This window comes from Streptopelia decaocto, assembly GCF_964273445.1.
Source record: "Streptopelia decaocto genome assembly, chromosome: 4".
In the NCBI taxonomy this organism is placed as follows: Eukaryota; Metazoa; Chordata; class Aves; order Columbiformes; family Columbidae; genus Streptopelia; species Streptopelia decaocto.
In genome coordinates this window covers 22,198,952-22,216,471 of record NC_138658.1, presented here as the reverse complement: position 1 = coordinate 22,216,471, position 17,520 = coordinate 22,198,952, and the positions used below count along the sequence as shown (strand labels likewise).

The 17,520-nt window shown below is 41.2% G+C and overlaps 2 protein-coding genes across 6 annotated transcripts in view; one reads left to right on the top strand and one right to left on the bottom strand.

The window, feature by feature from the left end:
• Positions 1-13,980, top strand: part of NR3C2 (nuclear receptor subfamily 3 group C member 2) — a 204,189-nt gene extending 190,209 nt beyond the window's left edge. For all 3 annotated transcript variants that reach the window (XM_082050436.1, XM_082050435.1, XM_082050434.1), the window contains 2 exons: positions 4,206-4,363; positions 12,851-13,980. In XM_082050436.1, coding sequence (XP_081906562.1) covers positions 4,206-4,363; positions 12,851-13,006 — 314 coding nt within the window. In that variant the 3' untranslated portion in view covers positions 13,007-13,980. The remainder of the gene's footprint in view (positions 1-4,205; positions 4,364-12,850) is intronic.
• A 144-nt stretch (positions 13,981-14,124) lies between these two features.
• Positions 14,125-17,520, bottom strand: part of ARHGAP10 (Rho GTPase activating protein 10) — a 150,623-nt gene continuing 147,227 nt past the window's right edge. For 2 of the 3 annotated variants that reach the window (XM_082050451.1, XM_082050453.1), the window contains one exon: positions 14,125-17,039. The gene's annotated coding sequence lies outside the window, so the exon portion shown is untranslated. The remainder of the gene's footprint in view (positions 17,040-17,520) is intronic. The other variant, XM_082050452.1, reaches the window with a different exon arrangement.

Here is a 17,520-nt window from a genome sequence, read left to right as displayed (position 1 = left end):
ATTCACAAAGAGGTGCAGTGATTTTAACTGCTGTGACAAAAGAGCCAAACTGTTTCCAGCGGGGCCACAGCAAAAGCCTGGTTTTATCTCTTAGGGCTTATTTGCAGGTCTCACTCTCCATTAGCATGGGAAGCATCTTAGTAGTTTGAATGTGCATTGGAGGGGCAGGAGCAGCCTGGCAAGGGGCTTTGGCCCCCTCTCTGTGCAGGAACCTCTCGAGTCTGCCAGGTGTGCCCAGAAAGTACAATGGCTGTGGTGACTGGGGAGAAATAACCACTCAACGCTCAAAGCCACCAGTTTGGGTGAATTAATGTCAGCTTTGAGAGTGAAAGATGTACATTGCCTGTAGTGCAAAATGGGAACTTTGCCAATGCCAAGTGAATTGCAAATGGTAAACCTTTTTACAGGACTCTGAATGTTTAATAAATGGCAGAACATGCTTTATTTTCCTCTTGAATGTGTTTGTTAGAGCACCGTCTAGTAATTAGCAGATCTCTTGATCTTATCTTGCTGAAAATACTGAAAATCTCCCACTCTGGTATAATCATATAAATACACAGGCAGTTTGTATGTTACTTTTCCATCAGTCTTGATGAAAGAGACGCTTACCTGTAAACAAACTTTCTTGTGGGCAATCACACGACACTCCTTTTTGTGGGATCCACTCAGTGACACCATCACGAGATAACGCGTCAGCTGGGCGTTCATGATGTCGCTTCAGTGAACTCATCAGGCAGGAATTCCGCGGGCAGAAGGAGGCTGGATATGGGGACATGGCGTGGGGAGAGGAGGAGCAGGAGCTCAGAGGAGCCGCTGTGGTTGTTGTGGCCACCAGCAGCAGGACGCACACCCGAGGCTGCCGGGTCCGGGGGCTGCCCAGGCTCGTGCTGCGCAGAGCGTCTCCCCATTCAGTGGTGAGGGGAGCCCAGTGTGGCCTTTGAGATCTTGCTGTCTTCTCCCATCACCCCATCCTCTGCCCTAGCAAGCTGAGAGAAGAAGCTAATGGCAAGCGACAGGCATTAGTTGTGCCACGCAGGAGGGTGCCCGTGGCACCCTCCCCAGTAAAGGGAGGCAGAGCGGGCTGATGCAGCGATGGATTTAGACACCCCAGAGCCTCCCGAGTCCCCAGCCCTGACGTGGACATGTTGGCTGCAGGTGGAGTCAGATGCCTACAGAGGGATTTGTAGCATCCAGCAACTCCAAGTGGCAACCCCTCCAGGCGAGGTGGTGGGATGGGCGCTTTCTCCCTGTCTGCAGTGCCTTTCCTTCACACCTCGCACATCCCACCCAGCTGGGAACTCTGTGGTTGAAGTGCTTGCCTGTGAAGGAGGATAGGAAGCTGCAGTTCCCATCCTGGCTGGAAGGGATTTGGATGGGCTAACAGGAGCCTCCTGGGGCTGTAGGATCTTGGGCCTTGGCTGTCTCCCTCCTTCCCTCTCATGGAAGCCATTCCAGCTCCCAGGGAGCAGGAATGCTGGGGGAGACATGCCACCAGCTGGGGAGCACTTTGTGTCACAGCCTGTGGGGTCTGGACCCCAAGTCCTGCTCCACCAAGGGGTTGAGGAGATGGTCTGCTAGGGGAACTGGGACTGTGGGGACCTGACATGCTCTGGGGTAGCCCTGTGGGGGTAAATGGGCTTTTTTGAAGGCTGTCACTCCAGTCTTTCCCAGAAGCAACCAACTAAGCTTCATGTGGATGTGCTCAGGTGGGGTCTAGTGCCCAAAATTTTCTTGAGAGCGTTTCTGGGTTGGAGATCAGGCTCTGCTACTTTTTAATCAGCCCTAAAAGGGGAGAATCTTCAGAAAAAGAGCCTAAAGGCATTCTAAAAACACAGCAAATTTTTTTAAGCTAGGTATTTTTTATTCTACCTTCTTGAGGATATTCACTGACTTCATTGTGAGAATCTGTTAGGCAGGATCAGCCTGGCCAGTTAACATCAGCTGCCTGGGTCCCTTTGAAACACACACTACAGTCACCTACTAAAAATAGTTTGTTTTGGGAGAATCAAGATATTTACGTTAGAGAGAAAGAGAGGAGAGAAGAATGGAAATGCAGACAGTGATAAAACCCAGTAAGCATCATGTGAAGGGCAGCAAACCTGGTTTCAAATGATTCCACCTTGATCCAACCTTATGACACAAAACACCAGGTTTGTTTTCATCAAAAATTCTTTTATTGAATCGCGTGATGAGCAGAGTACAAGTTACTTTGAAACTTTCATGATGACCACATCAAGGAAGTTTCACTCCATTTACATGTGGAAGAAACCACACATTACAACTCAATTGTTTTCTTGCTTTCCACAGACCATAGATTTTGGGAGCTTGCCAAAAGCATTGCTGCTTTTAATAAGCAAAATCAGAAACACTGGGCAATCCTCCAGAATTTCATGTTTTGCTTGAGTTCTCTTTATTTGTGGTCTTTCTTTCTTAATAAACTGGCGGGGGTGATGGTATAATAATTTTCAGACAGAACAGTAAAATACATGGTAGTAGATGAAGAAGGAGTGGCTCTAACAGTCTTCAAGCAGCATGTAGGAAAACAGGCCTGTAAATATTAAAGGAACTGTAAAGCCTGTGCATTTTGTGTCAGGGCCACAGTATGCTCCGGTGGCTTTGCTCATCTTGATTGATGTCTCTGTATTCATTCAGCTTGAGCTGAATTTGTACATATGTTCCAGACAGTTTCTTCTGTCTGTCTGACTGAGAGATTTGGCACCTAGAATTTAAAAATAAAACATTATGTTTATATAATATAAATATTTAATATTTACCAAGTGGTAGGCAGGTTGGCGTGTTACCTTCTAGGCTTTTTCTAAAGATTCCTCCTTGTGGCCCCTTCCAGCACGTGATGGTCGCAAGTCTTTGGTGCTCATGTGGCAGTAGAGCTCCTCCTTCTTCTCGATTGCTAAGTTGCTCTGGTAGATAGTGCTGAGAGAAGAGACTGGTGCTTTTTCCGAAGGTCCTACTCCAGAGCCATTTGGGCAGTTGTTACCTGCTTATGGTGTGAGTGCGTTGGGATAGAAGGCAGTTCACAGGATTTGAAGGAAAAGGGAATGGATGAACAAGACAGCTGCTGTCAAAAAGTTAAGTCAGACTAAGCTAAATTGGAAGATCACCTTTTTTCTTTTTTATTTTTTTAATAAGTAACCTCCTGTTTATCTTACCCTGACTTGGCTTTCTGACTCGCTTAGAAAATAAATTTGCCTCTGTACAGTGTAATATTTCATTTTCCTTCTGTGGACTAACATTAAGAGATGCAGACTAGGAAAATATTTCATGACTAAGCAGTATTCAACCAATCCAGGTATTAAAAAACCAGAATGTTTTGTCTAATGTTGTTAATAACCTCTTTGGGGTTTTGGTAGAGACCTGATCCTGTAAGGCATTTATTTTTGGGGCAGAACCTGCTGGAGTGGAAGGGTATGTGCAGTCTGTAAAGAAACAGTGCATTTTGTAATTAGCCTGGCTGAGATGAGTCACAGTAAAAAGTACCAAAAAACTCTACTTTTAGCTCATTTGTGAAATGATCCCTTTGGCAGATGGGAACTGTGACAGGACACTAGAAATGCTTGTATTAAAGGCTGCAACTGTATGTCTGCGTTAAACACTGGGTCAGGATCCCAGTTTGGAAAATAGTCATCTGTTCCATGCAGAATAACAGCTCTGTTTGTTCTAGGCGTTATGCAGATGCTTACTAACATTCAAAGAAATTTTAGATGTTACTTGATGGCATAAGAGCGTGTCACTTGTTCTTGTAGCATTTCTGCACGTACCAGCTGTAATCCTGTACCTTCCCCTCCTCTGCCAAGTGTGGGGAATCATTCAAGAATGATAAATCACATCTTCAACTTCTAAAGAAATATGCTTGATCCATCTGCTTTTTTGATTTTTTTTTTTCTCTTTGTGTGTGTGGTTGGGTTGTATTAAAAACAGTTTCAGCATGAGGATAGCATGTGTTGTGTGTCTGAGATGTTATCTTGTCCTCTGCCACAGCTTCTTCAATCACAGATCTGGAGAGGATGCTTGAATCACTTGAAAATCTGTCTGATGTTGTTGATTCCATACCAATGTCTGTAAAATTATGGATTTTGCTTAAAGGTTTAATTATTTCATCCATTACCTAGTGTAACTTTTTAAATATGCACATCAAAAGCATAAGCAATACAGTTAATATTAATATAAGACTGTCTTTTCAATGACAGTTCCCAAGGATGGTCTCAAAAGCCAAGCTGCATTTGAAGAAATGAGGGCAAATTACATTAAAGAACTAAAGAAGATGGTAACTAAATGTCCAAGTAACTCTGGGCAAAGCTGGCAGAGATTCTACCAACTGACTAAACTCCTTGACTCCATGCATGATGTAAGTATAACTCCTCAGGGAGCGCAGACAAGTTAAGCAAAAGTCTCTCTGTTAAAGTGAACCAGTGGTCTTTAATTGTGTTAACTAACAGGGAGAAAAAAAATTAAATTCTTTTTAAAGGAACATCTGAGAGAAGTTGTTAGCAGATGAATTTAGGGACAGTTGCCAAGTAAAATAAGAAAATGTAGATCATTAAGGGCTGGGTTCTGCTGCCTTCTCCTGTGTTAAATAGTAATGTGTTCAATGATTCACTGAAGGTCAGTAGAGCTATTGGTGGGGTCAGAGGCTCTTCAGCAGGAGAAATGATGTGACCTGTGACCCAAAGTCAGACACAGAATGAGTGTGTCACGCAGAGTTGTCACGCAGGTCGCTTCTCAATGAAAGATTCTGGAGTAGCGTGTCACACATCTAACGTGCTCAATGTGCTCATAAAAGTTGAATTAATTTGGTGATCTTTGACACAATCTTGGGATTCTAGTGATGACTTTAAAAGATGTATTAAGTCTTTGGAGCCATCTTGGGTATTTGAAGCTTTGTTTGAGTTTTCGAGTGCAAGTTTCACTGTATTGTTTGGTTATTTTTACTGCCCCGTCTCATTCCAGTGCGAGGGTGTGTTTTACATGCATCAGATGTGATGAATGACAAGGGAAACTTAAAGTTTAGTCCCAAAACACCCAGGCTGTTGGCACCTCAGCCCAGAGTGATGCTGAAGGATTGTGGTGGGTGCACAGGACCAGCTCAGAAGAGGTATCCGTAATATTGAGCTGTTCAGTTGGGAGCATCCCAGTTCTAGACAGTAAAATGGTGTAAGTGCAGAGAGTTACGTCTCCAGACGCTTTGAGCTTTGGGGTTCCCACAGGGGAAGCCAGTGACCCAGCTGTAATAGTCTCCCTAGGCTGAGGGGTTTTTCCCGGTGCCCCCCAAGAGAGCCCTGGGCGCTGTCCTCTCTGAGGCTGCCCCGTGCTGCAGCGAGGGACAGGGGACGAGTGACAGCAAGAGCCACCTTTAGCGGTGTTTGGGTACACGCGAGGAGGGGTCCCGTGAGCAGAGGATGAAGCCCAGCAGCACGAGCTCATCACGTCCCAGTAAAAACTGGGGAACTGCAGTAAAGGAAAAAAGCTGCCCTACTCCATCCTGGGTGGGCAGGGAGGTGACTTTGCTGCATGAAGAACATACAGCGCTTGTTTTCAGAGCCTGCATATAAAGGTACTTCTTTGTACTTGACTTAAAATTCTTTTTTTTGTACAGTTCAGTGCAGTGCACTTCAGGTCAAATCTGTAGAAGTGCCTGAGGTCTGTTTACAGAATGTACATATGGAATTATTTTTCAAATATTGTTCTGTTGTTCATTAAAACATTGCAAATCTTAGTGGGAGGCAGGGAGAGTATTATTAGTGCTTCAGTGATAGCTCATTCTTCAGAGATCGGGTTTCACTCGCTCCCCGCCAGCAAAGGAAGTTGTAGTGTTTGAGTGGAAAGAAAGGGGACGGGTGATAATATCATTTGCAAGATACTCACTTCTGAACCTCAGGGCAGCATAACAAACCCCTGCATTCAAGTTGTATTCTAATCCTCTTCAGAATAGGCAGCATCTGTGATTTGTTATTGAAATGGGTGTGTTTGTGTGGTTAAGGTGACAGGCTGACAGACTCGCACTTACCGAGAAAGCTACCATGTCCTACAGACATATTCCAAAACACAGTGTCAGCCATTGGGAGCTGAACCAACTGGAGAAGCAGACTGCTCTTGAGTTTTATTTCATTTTTAATTAAGCTATTTTTACATTACTTTTGTTTTAATAGAGCACTTTCTTACAAAGGACTTTTTAAAGAAAGTCCCATTGTCAGCATTCTCAGTTGAAAAGGCCAGTTGTCTGCACAACAGTGCTTCCTTTCAGGGACGTTATTGGAGACTTGTTCAACAAAGGCACTTGTTTATTTTTTTCTCCTTAAAACTGACTTTTCGCTTTTTGGTTTTTGAAATCCACCAGAATAAATTTAGAGCGGTGATAATATTAACGAGAAGTGAGAATTACTCCTCTCCTCACACCGCCTGTTAGTGCAGAATTTCTCCATTCTATCAATGGAAATGCAAATTTTCTGCTCACTTCCTTAGTATAGGAAGAACACTTTTTCAGCTGTCACCTATGCATTTTTAACTTACTCCATTACCACTTTAGAGGATCAGAATATATTTGATGCTGAGCATTCTTAACTGGAGCTAAAGCCCCACATTTACATGCTGCTGTAGCCACAGCGTTGGCATTTACAGCACAAGCCCAAAGGGACTGGTGCAGAATTCATGGTTATTCAGTCTTCCCGCTGCGTCCGGGTTTTCCATCAGAGCAAAGCAGCATCTCACTATTTGTGGAGTTTGCTTTACCTGGGTGTAGCGGTAAACAATGAAAGAATACTGCTCCTTTGCACATTCACACTTCCTTTCGTCGACCTCATTTTTAAATAGTCTTTTGAAGGACTATGTGAAACCGCATGGGAATATCAAATTACGTTCTGCTTGGCTTATATAATAAGAGGAAGAAAAAAAAAACCCAAACAAGATGGTTTTACATTGCTCAGTGTACTAAATCATTCATCCACACAGTGAACGTATGTGCAGGTAGAAAAGTGCCGAGGTGAGGAAAAAAAGAAATTTTCAAGAAGGCCAGGTCGGCACTTAAGTATTTGAAAAAAATCAGCAACTTTATTTAATGATCCATAAAGCATCAAAGCACCAAAAGCACAACAGAAAAATAAGAGATCAAACCCCATCCCGAGCAGACAAGATAATTACAGTTTCATGCACTTGCCTGCGCACACCTGCACTTGGCCTTGGGAGCATGTCTGCCTGGCCCTGCCCCCCGCACCAAAATGCTCTTTATTTGCGTGACACTGTGTGGAAGCAGCGGTTGCTGACAGGCTCAGCCCGCTGGTACCGGTGCCCTTCCTCTGCCCCGGCGCAAGGCGACAGAGATGAGCAGGTTGTTGCCATTTCCTCGCTGTTGTGCCGTGGCTCAGCCCTGCTTGTATGGATGGCCCCCAGCGTGGGTATCTTCTGGTTCTGTAATCGACATCTTTCCTTCTTGTAGGGATTGTGTTTCTGCTGTTGTGGCCGGCCCGAGTGCATCATTTCACGAAGCAGGGTGGTGTGTGTTGAGAACCACCGCGTAGCAGGGGCAACCAACCTCTCTACTCAGGACATAAACTTTTCGATCTTGTGCCCGTGAATGGCCATGGGTGTTTCAGGGAGAGATGCATGTGCAGCACTTGGATGTAGGTGAACCGCGCTTGTGTGATCAGACAAACGGCACGCAGGAACATTAGAAACAGATGTACCACACATGGTATCAAAAACTCCATTTGGATCCTCCTCAACATCTCCTGTTGGGTTTGGCAGGAGGGGTTGTATCTTGCATGGCAAGCGTCATTTCATATAGAGCGTATAGTGTACGGTTAGGCGGTTTGCAGAACAAAAGCTGAATTTGGTTTCAATCTGGCTGATACTAAACAGACTTTGAGTTAAGAGGGCTTTTGTTTCGATGCCATGACATTAAACTCTAATGTGAACCTTCCCCTTGTCTTGGCAAGGCAGAGCACTGCGCTGTCATTTGCTTGTTGGTATTTTCTGCCAAACGAAAATAAATTCTTTAAGGCTCATGCTGCTGAATAATTAATTTTTTATGGTTCCTGAAGGGAATACTTTATAGCTGAGATGGATCTTTCCATAGGTTGAGAGCGCCAGGATCACACTCGCTGAAAAAGCTGACAGTGGGAAGCAGGGCACAGCTCCTCTGGGGGCAGGTTTGCGTGGCTCGCTGCAGTGGATCCAAATGTGTCTCTGCAGGTGCTTAATCCCACAAATATGAAGCTGCAGATGAGCCCCATAGCTGTTGCCGACACCTTTGGGTGCACTTGCTTCTGCTACTGATCTGCCAAAGTTTTGTCCCACATCTGATGTGCTGTTTGGAGCCTCGTTTATTCCCAGAGCAGGCGTTTTCCATGTTGACTCAGAGGCGAGATCCAGTCCCTGCTCCCGGGGTGGCCCCTGCAGAAGCAGCAGCGATGTCAGAGTGTGCACCGGTGCGTGTTGCAGCAGCCGATACACATCTGTCACGGGAGAAGTTGATTCCCAGCTCCCTGATGTAGACAGCGGCTACTCTGAGGGTTGTCAGGTGCATTTCTTCCTTCTTCACCTTAATAGGTGTTTGTTGGAGGGAGACGGAACCTCCCTCCTGCCAACAGAAGAGCAAGGGAGGCTTGGCCCAAATTTAGCCTGGCCAAGGGCTGAGGATTCTTCATTGGTGTGTGATCCTGTGGGTTTACATGTGTCCTCCAAGCACACAAAATGAGTCCAGCTCAGGTTCCTACATGTCATGCCCAGGTGTTAAGTGCTGTGGTTTCGGTGCATGGATGTTTATGAAGAAAACCTGAAGAAATGATTGTGGTTCCTAATTAAATAAATGCACCTGTCCAGGCAGAACTAGGTTCCACATTTGCTGTGGTCAGATACTCTTAGTGCCTAATCCACATGCATTTTATCCACTTTTTACTACTTGCTAGCGTGAGCTAAACAGACTGCATGGGTGCATTGAGAGATTTCATCCCTTGGACTTACCTCGTTTTCCCCTCTGTGAGAAGTTTTAACTCTTTGGGTTAGTGTTCAAGACTAGGAGTCAGCTACTCAGACACTGACATTTTTCACAGTCATAGCTGTAGCTAATAACAGCAAGAAATTACTCAGCATTGTGTTGTTACCCTACTGCTGTCTTAATTGCTGTCTCAGTAGGTTTAATTGGAAATATGCTGCTGCTGGAGAAGTGACTGTGGTCTTCCATACCACACTTGGTGATTGTGAGAGATTCTGAAGTCAGAAAACTGACTGAACATAGAAATGTGCACCCTCGCAAATGAAACAGTTCTTACTGTTTCTGGAAATACCAAGGGCATGGTGAGATTGCCAAACTAAAATCAATTCTTTTTGCTGTAAAAATTCTGCAAGTGCTTGAAGGTCACTGTAACTGTATGAACTTCAAGGACTTTACATTAAAGGATTCATTTGTTTAATTATGAAGAACAGTATGTGTGAAAAAGCCCATTTTATGGAACCCCCATCCTAATAACAGAAAATTATGTTTGATTAATACTCCTATTTCTCAGAGGTGCTTAATACAGCATATAATGCAAAGATTAAGTAAAAATCTCAGAATTAAGACTGCTGTAGCATTGAAAATGTTTAAATGCAGCATATTTGATCTAGAAAACTCATAAGCCAAACCTAGAGGTGCTGGGTAGCTTGTGTTATTTTACTATTTTAGGAGACCACTTGTAACCAGCGGTGCATCAGCTGCTGTCACTGCAGTGCCAGAGCTTGCCTGTTACAAAAGAAAGCAAACTTTTTCATTTCTTCACCGATGAGGGAATTTCTCTTTTAAAGCAAAAGGTTAGCTGAATTATTTACCTGCTATAAATCAAAACTACATCAGATGAATCCTGCTTGGGATGCAAAAGCAAGCACTGAAATTTCAAAACTAACATTGCCCGTGGAGCCTGAATTTTTTTATCCCTTCAGTGCATCTCCACGCTAAGGCTGCTGGGCTGGGGGTGGAATCATACCATTTAAAACGTATGAGAACATGCCTGCAGAAAAGAGCACTGCTTGTGGCTTAGTGCTCGGTCTTGCAGCCTTCGCTAGATGACCTGATCGTATAGTTTACCTTTTAGTGCCTCTGAGCTGGCCTTTGATTCTCCCACATTCATTCCTCTTTGTTTTCAATTAGTGCTAGAAATACTTCCCCAAGCCCAAAAAGCCACCCAGTTTTTAAGGCTGCCAGTTCAAAAGGTCCTGACCACAGTGTGCATCCTAATACTCCTGTTTTCTTCAAGGGGTTGATTATTGTCAAGTATGTTAAAGCTGATAACTTTGCTTAAGAAAAGAAACAGAGGAACAAAAAGTGTAGCAGACTAAATAGGTATAGAATGTGTATTATCCATAAGGCTCCAAACCCAAGTATTACATGATGGCGGAGTTCTAGGTATTTTCTTTTAAACTGCTGTGTAAACCTCGCCGTTCTCTGTGCCAGTGCTCACAAAATGCTGTGTTACAACAGTGTCCCTGATCACACTCCAGTTTTCCCCTGCGGTACTGCTGGCTCATTTATTGTATAGAACAAATTACGCTCTTTCATGAATGTTATTTTCATTTCTCTTTAGTCCCCAAATTCACCAGGCATACATATATACTTGATACTACTAAAAGCTTGCTAAGAAGGCAGAATTAATAGTTTCCACATAGGCTTTTCTGCAACAACTGTCTCAGTGCATTCAGAGGTTTCACAGGAGTGTGAAGAGGCAGGAATTGGCTTGAATTCCACAGGTGAGCTGTCAGCACAGGGAGGATGACTGGCAAAGTGATGACCCCAGTCCGCTCACATTTGGTCATGTGAAACAACTTGTATTCATGTTTAAGAAGAGCAGCACATTCACTGGGTCATTATTAAGGTGCATGGCTTGATTTCCCAAAGTGATGGTTTGTGGTGATACAGGCAGGGAGGAGGTAGTAGCTATTAAACCATCTCCTTCACTTTGGTTTTGTGTACGTTTGGAGTATTTTGGGCGTAGAGTATTTGCAGAAACAACCTCCTGCTATTGGGTAAAGTAAACCTTTCACCATCAGCATTTTTTTCCCTTGAAAACCAAATTATGTCTATGCTACTTATTTAGCATGAATCTGTTTAATTAATTAGCATTGGCTCGTGACATGCCAGATCACTGGGAATGAACTAAGCGACAGCAAACAGGCTCGTGTCGTGCTCAGTAGCAGAAAATCGTGTGGTTGAGTGATCCCAGCACTTCTCTGTGTTGTTCATAAATTGCTTGTGTTTGCAAGAATAGCTGTGAAAGTCCTGCAAACAGGTAATGAGGTACGGTGCTACTGGAGGGTAGTCTGTTGCTGCCTCTTATTTTTTTAATTTCCTTTTCCACCTTGCGGAAGTTTAGTTTTATTACTCTAACACGGCCTTTACTGCATAGTGCAACGCTTTGTGTTAAGAAGTGAAATGACAAACCAACTTGATAAACTAGACAAGCAAAAAGGGTTTTAGTCCTTTGCAAGGCCAAAAGGCACCAAAATTAAGCTCTGTATAACTTTTGAGTTTTAAAAGAGCAGAGGCTGTTGTTTTTCTTCATTCTCACAGCACAGTGATTTGGTGAACTGCAGTGGAGGGGGATGTGCAGACTGGAACCCAGACACGCTGCACTCAAGAGTGCCTCAAAAGTTGAGTTGCCTCTGTCTTGACTGACTTGTGCGTTTCTTGAACAAAACACTACAAGGAGTCCAATGTGTAAGGCTTTAGGAGATTAATTTAGATCACACCAATCAAAAAAATCTAGTTTTGAAATAGTACTATCCTACTACTCAAGATGACGAATAAGTGCCTGTAGGTTGAGTCATGAGATTGCTTTGCCATACTTTTATCATTAAAATAGAAGTAATTCCCTGGGCTGTGATGCTGGAAAAGGTCTTTGTATCTTCACAGTTCTCATGCTCTACTGGCATGTTGTCTTATAGCAAAGGTAAGCTGCAGTTGGCAATTTTGTGTGGAGAAAAATAGCACAAAACGAGACAAAATACTCAAAAGGCAAATAATGTTCATTGTTACGTGGTTAAGTTTCCTATAATGTGTAGACCAAAATGAAGCTCTATAACGGACAAACAAGAACAGAAGGTGAGACAAGGTCCAATTCAGACTAAATTTATTGGTGCTTTCAAGACACATGGTATTTTTTGTATACACCAAAAATCTGATGGTACCTTGAGACCATTTAGTACTTTAGCTTGTGTTCCTGTTGACATCCTTTCTTAGGATTACAAAATGGCTGTCAGGCACCATTTGGGAGAAGAAGTTTGGGATGTATTAAAAGAATGTATTTATATATAAATACGAAATTGTTCATCTGATAACACATGTCTAAAGACTGTGAAGCTATAAGACCTGAAATGTTCCAGTGTGGCCCAGCATTCATGTTGTTCAGCTAAAAACACCAGCTGCTCAGGCAGTTGTAGGTTGTGGGCCCTGGAGAGTGCACTGAACTAAATAATGTGATTTAATGAACATGTATCCAGCTGAAATTTAGAGATACAATAGTTTATGGCTGATCTTTTCGCTCTGAGCTGCAGGCTTTATTTTCATAGACATTGAGTACCTGTAGTTTTCATGACAGCCAGTTGCCTGTTAGTGAAATGAAAAGTGTAGTTCTGCTGAAAAATCAAATCTGAGGCATTTTGTTTTTTTCTAGTTAGCTGATTTTTAACCAGTTAAGTAGCTCTTTGGGATGTGAGGTCTTTTGTTTGCTCTTTTAACCCTTGCAAATGGACTGCCAAGTCTGAGTGAGATGCCCTTTCTTGGTGATAATCCACCATTATCAGTAAGCTGTAGTTTGCATGTGAAATTCTCAGTGTTTTTCCTAAAAAAGTGTTTCTTTCTCTGTTTCAGCTTGTTAGTGACTTATTGGAATTCTGTTTCTACACCTTTCGAGAGTCTCAGGCACTGAAAGTAGAGTTTCCAGCCATGCTGGTGGAAATCATCAGTGACCAGCTACCAAAGGTGGAATCTGGGAATGCCAAGCCCCTGTACTTTCACAGGAAGTGATAGAAAATGTCTTAAATGGAAGAACTTTGCCTTAAGTTTCCCTGTGTTATTCCACACCCATGAAGGACTCAAGAAACCATATTTTAAACATGCTATCTACACTTGTTCAGCAGTCTCTGCATAGTCTAAAATCATGTGAAGGGTTTGGGGAATGGAAAAAGGGTTGACTTGGATTTGGCAAGACCGAGATGTTCGGAAATAACCCCATAACCCTCAAACATTTAGAAAATGTTCCTGTTCCTCTGGATGAAAAGCCATATCTAGTCAATAACTCTTTGATTTTGATATTTTAACAGATGGAGTTTTAAATATGCCATGTAGTTTCTGGTATTGTTTGCTTGTTTTAAAAGGGTTCAAGAACTAATGAGAACTTTTTAAAGCTTACCCTTGGTTTGCACATAAAACGTAAAGTCAATATGGGGCATTAATATTCTTTTCTTGTAAAAAAAAAAATAAACAACAAAAGCTATATATATACACACACATATATACACACAGACACACACAAACAAACCCTAACGTGTAAAGTAATAACAGAACAGTTGGTGTGGAATACTCTGTTATCCCCACCTGTGGCATTTGTTATCCCATGTTATCCCCTCATAGATGATATGATATACACTGTGTTAAGTGTCCATTTACTATTTAATTTAAAAGGATGAGATGTGAAAACAAATGCCCTGGTATCAATTTATAGTATCTATTGTGCTGGCTTTACAAATAATTTTTTGCAGTCTTTTGCTGTACTGTACATTGCTGTATGTATAAATTGTGAAGGACCTGAAATAAGGTGTAAGGAACTTTTGTAAATGAGACAAAAAATCTTTAATGGTTAATAGGATGAATGGGAAAGTATTTTTGAAAGAACTCTATTTTGCTGGAGACTATTTAAGTACTATCTTTGTCTAAACAAACAAGGTAATTTTTTTGTAAAGTGAAATGTTCTGCATGCATAATGAACCGTTTACAGTGTATTTAAGAAAGGGAAAGCTGTGCCTTTTTTAGCATCATATCTAATTTACCATCCTACGGTATCTGTTGTAAATAACCACACTTAACCTTTTCAGTTGTATTTAAGACTTTCTGTTTTCTTCCATCTTTTTTTCTCCCTTTTGTCTCGCTTGCAAGCATACGTGACCTGAGCACATCTTAGAAATCCTGCTTCATATTTCTGTAGGAAACTACACTATGTTGTGTTGGCCACTTTACGAAGGTTTCATTTAACAAGACAAATTACAGTTTCTCCAAAGCTTTTGCCAGCTTAATGATGTAGTGAGTTCTTGCCCTCTGTTCCCCTTCTCTCTCAGGGGAACCGGGGTGAATAAGATGTTGAATGATTTTTCTTCTTTTATTAAGTTTCCCAGATTGTTTGTTTTTCCTTTGAGTACTGGATACGTAAAACATCTTTAAAGGTCAGATTATTATTTCAGATGGGGAGAGCAATTTCTGATTCTGATGAAGGGAACATGCAGATCATTACAGTAAGTATATTGAACAGCTTTGTAGTGGTGCGAAGAAGGATGGTAAGGTACTGATGAAGGGGCAGATTAGCCAAGTAGAATTTTTAGTGATAAACCGTAGGTAATTTTGTAAGCATTTTTGTAATAATCAGAATACATCTGAAAAGACAAATGTTCACACAAGGAGTTCAACGCAGTTGGTCTGATTTTTGTCTCAAAAAAGTTTTCTCTAGAATAAGACTGCAAAGAAAAACTTTTTGAGGTGATTTTCATAATTTCACAATTTCTAAGCAAATACAGAGTTTTGGAGTAGAAGAGAGGACAGGTGAACTTTTCTGAGGCTCAGCTGTTGCTACCGTATGCTCAAGTAAGTAGAACAGTTTTTCAGAGTCCTAATCTCTAGTGTTCTCTCTGGGTGCCACTGGTGTTTTTGAGCTCTAGTTTGTCCCTTGGCGGGTCAGAATGTAGCATTTCTTTCAAATGGTGGTCGAATTAAGAATTCTGCGCCCTTTTGGAGTCCAAATTTTGAGGTGCGCTTTGGTGCACTGAAGACAGTCAGTGCTACTTGTCTTTTTAAATGACACCTGCCTTATGCAATGGATAATCTGTAAAGACTGTATTCAGAGAGGTTTTTTATATATAAATATATACATACATATATTATTTGCATTTTGGAAGTCTAATTCATAGGCAGATCTTTAAATACTGACCTGCACAGCAATATGAAAGCCAAACTTCCAATGTTAGATACACAGCATGCAGACTGGTTGTTTACAGTAAAGAAACAGTCATACATTCATCTTTTCATTTACTTTTTTTTTTAAGTCTAAAATAGAAAATTTTAAAGCCAGGTTCTGGGTGAATACAGTCTGCAGCAGCTTTTTATATTAACAAAGTTACTGCCTCCTTTTCTGTCTCAGAGTAACTTTGCTTGATTGAAATAGCAAAGCCATATTCTACACTTCACTGTTAAATGCCTGTCCCAGTCCAAATTGTTGTCTGTTTGCTCCTATTTTTGTACCTTATTACTTTTAATCTTGGTTTGGTACAATTCATAATTCACAGAAACTTCATATAATTAAACACACTAAATTAGTTTTAAAAAGCAATTTATATCTTTATGCAAAAACGTATGTCTGTCTTTGCAAACAACTGTAAGCAGATTATAATAAATCCTTTACTTTAATCACCTGTTGTTTATGAAACCATTCATTGATGATTATTTTTTGCTAGAGATCATTGAAGTAATAGATACAATTGGATATAGATGTTGTAAGAGGCAGTATTCTCTTACCAAGGACACCTAAGCAGAATAGCCATCACTTTTTTAATCTACACCTGTGTACAGCAAAAAAAACCACGAGCTTTGTTTTTAGCTACCGGGAAGTTACGTTCTTTTGGATTTGTTTAGAATGAAATAGGTATTTGTCTCCTGCAAAATACAAGACAAACTAAACCATCTTTTAGAAGTGGGCTTCTGTTCATTGAGCTACGTTATTTTGTTGTAAGAAGGAACGGGGATATACAGCAAGAGCATTGTATACACAGTTAAACATGTAAAATAGCGTTAGTGTACTGCAGTGGGTATTTCAGGAATATTACACATCATGCAACTGAACAGTTGCGCAAAATAAAATAGAAGAGACTAAAGTTTGCAATATCAAAATCCTATTAAAAAGATACTTTACAATCAATAATGCAGAAAGCTAATTCACAGGGTGGTGTTTTTCACTGACTTGTTTAAACATTTATGAAATTAAACAATTCTACAGTTAATGCACTTTTAATTGTTTATTAAAGATTTGACTTTTTCTTTTTTTAGAGCAATGTTTTCAGCTGGAGGTCAATGACTTGGTAAGAGAGACAGCAGTTCTGAGGCCAGGAAGCTCAGAGGAATGTTTAAGAATTCTTGGAGTTTAAATAGATTCCTGGATGAAAAATAAAAGCAGCCAGCAGTATGGTGTAAACAGTAAAATCTATGCATAATGATGCATTTATAATTAGGGGTTTGCTTCTGTATGTTTAAAGCTTTTTAAATAAATAGAATATATTGTTTGGTCTTTATGTTAATGTCTGCAAGTACCTATTTTTCTTTTCCTCTTTTTTTTCCTCTTTTTTTTATACAAATTGTACAAATATGAATTAATATGAATTAAACTGGTTTGATTGCAAGGATTTCTTGCATTTTAATCTCAGATAGCTGCTGGTGCAGTGATATCCTTAGAGACAAGCTTCTGTGCATCTAGAAACAATATTAAACAACATAAAGTAAGTAACAATGCAATATAACATCTTTCTTCATACATCTAGCTCTTGGGGTTTATCGAGCTCTATTAATTTGGATGATGCAGCACGTATGGTGGCTTCAGCCAGAGAGCAGCTCCTTATGCCACAGGATGAAGAGGAGTTTGGGTGACTTACAGGGATAAAGGTGATTGCCAAAGGACGCGCTGACACTGCTGCATCCCACTCAAAGGAACAAACCCAGCAACCTCCAAGAGCTGGGCAAGTCTGGCTTCCAGTTTCAGGTAACGGAGAGCTGCTGTACCCATTGGCCAAAGTTAAAATTTCTCCTGGGAAACAGAGATATTCACTGTTTTGCATACATCAGGTTTCCCCAGTGACTAAATCAAACTGCATTCTCAGGGCCAGGTCTTTTCCAATTACAGTAAGAAAGTTAGAAGGGGAAATGAAACTCTTGCTATCCTGTTTTTTTCTGTGCACTATCTGTCTCAAGTATTTACTGCTAAGTTCTGGATGAAGCTATTAATAGGTCTGTGATGTAAGCCTCGATTTAATTGTTTTTTTTTTTCTTTAAGAACAAGTTACACAAACTTTTTATTGCCAAAAAAATCCTTGCACCTGCCTTCTGTTTGCTGAATTGTCAAAAGGAAAGAATAGTAGAGGATCAGCAGTGTTAAGAAAAATTTCCCATCTGCTTAGAAGCAGATGTATCTGTCATATGCTGTTCTAGAATTAAGAAAATGCTATCACTACTTAAAAACCTAACAAACTTGTAATCTGACCTCAAGCTGGGACACTGCTTTCTTTCAG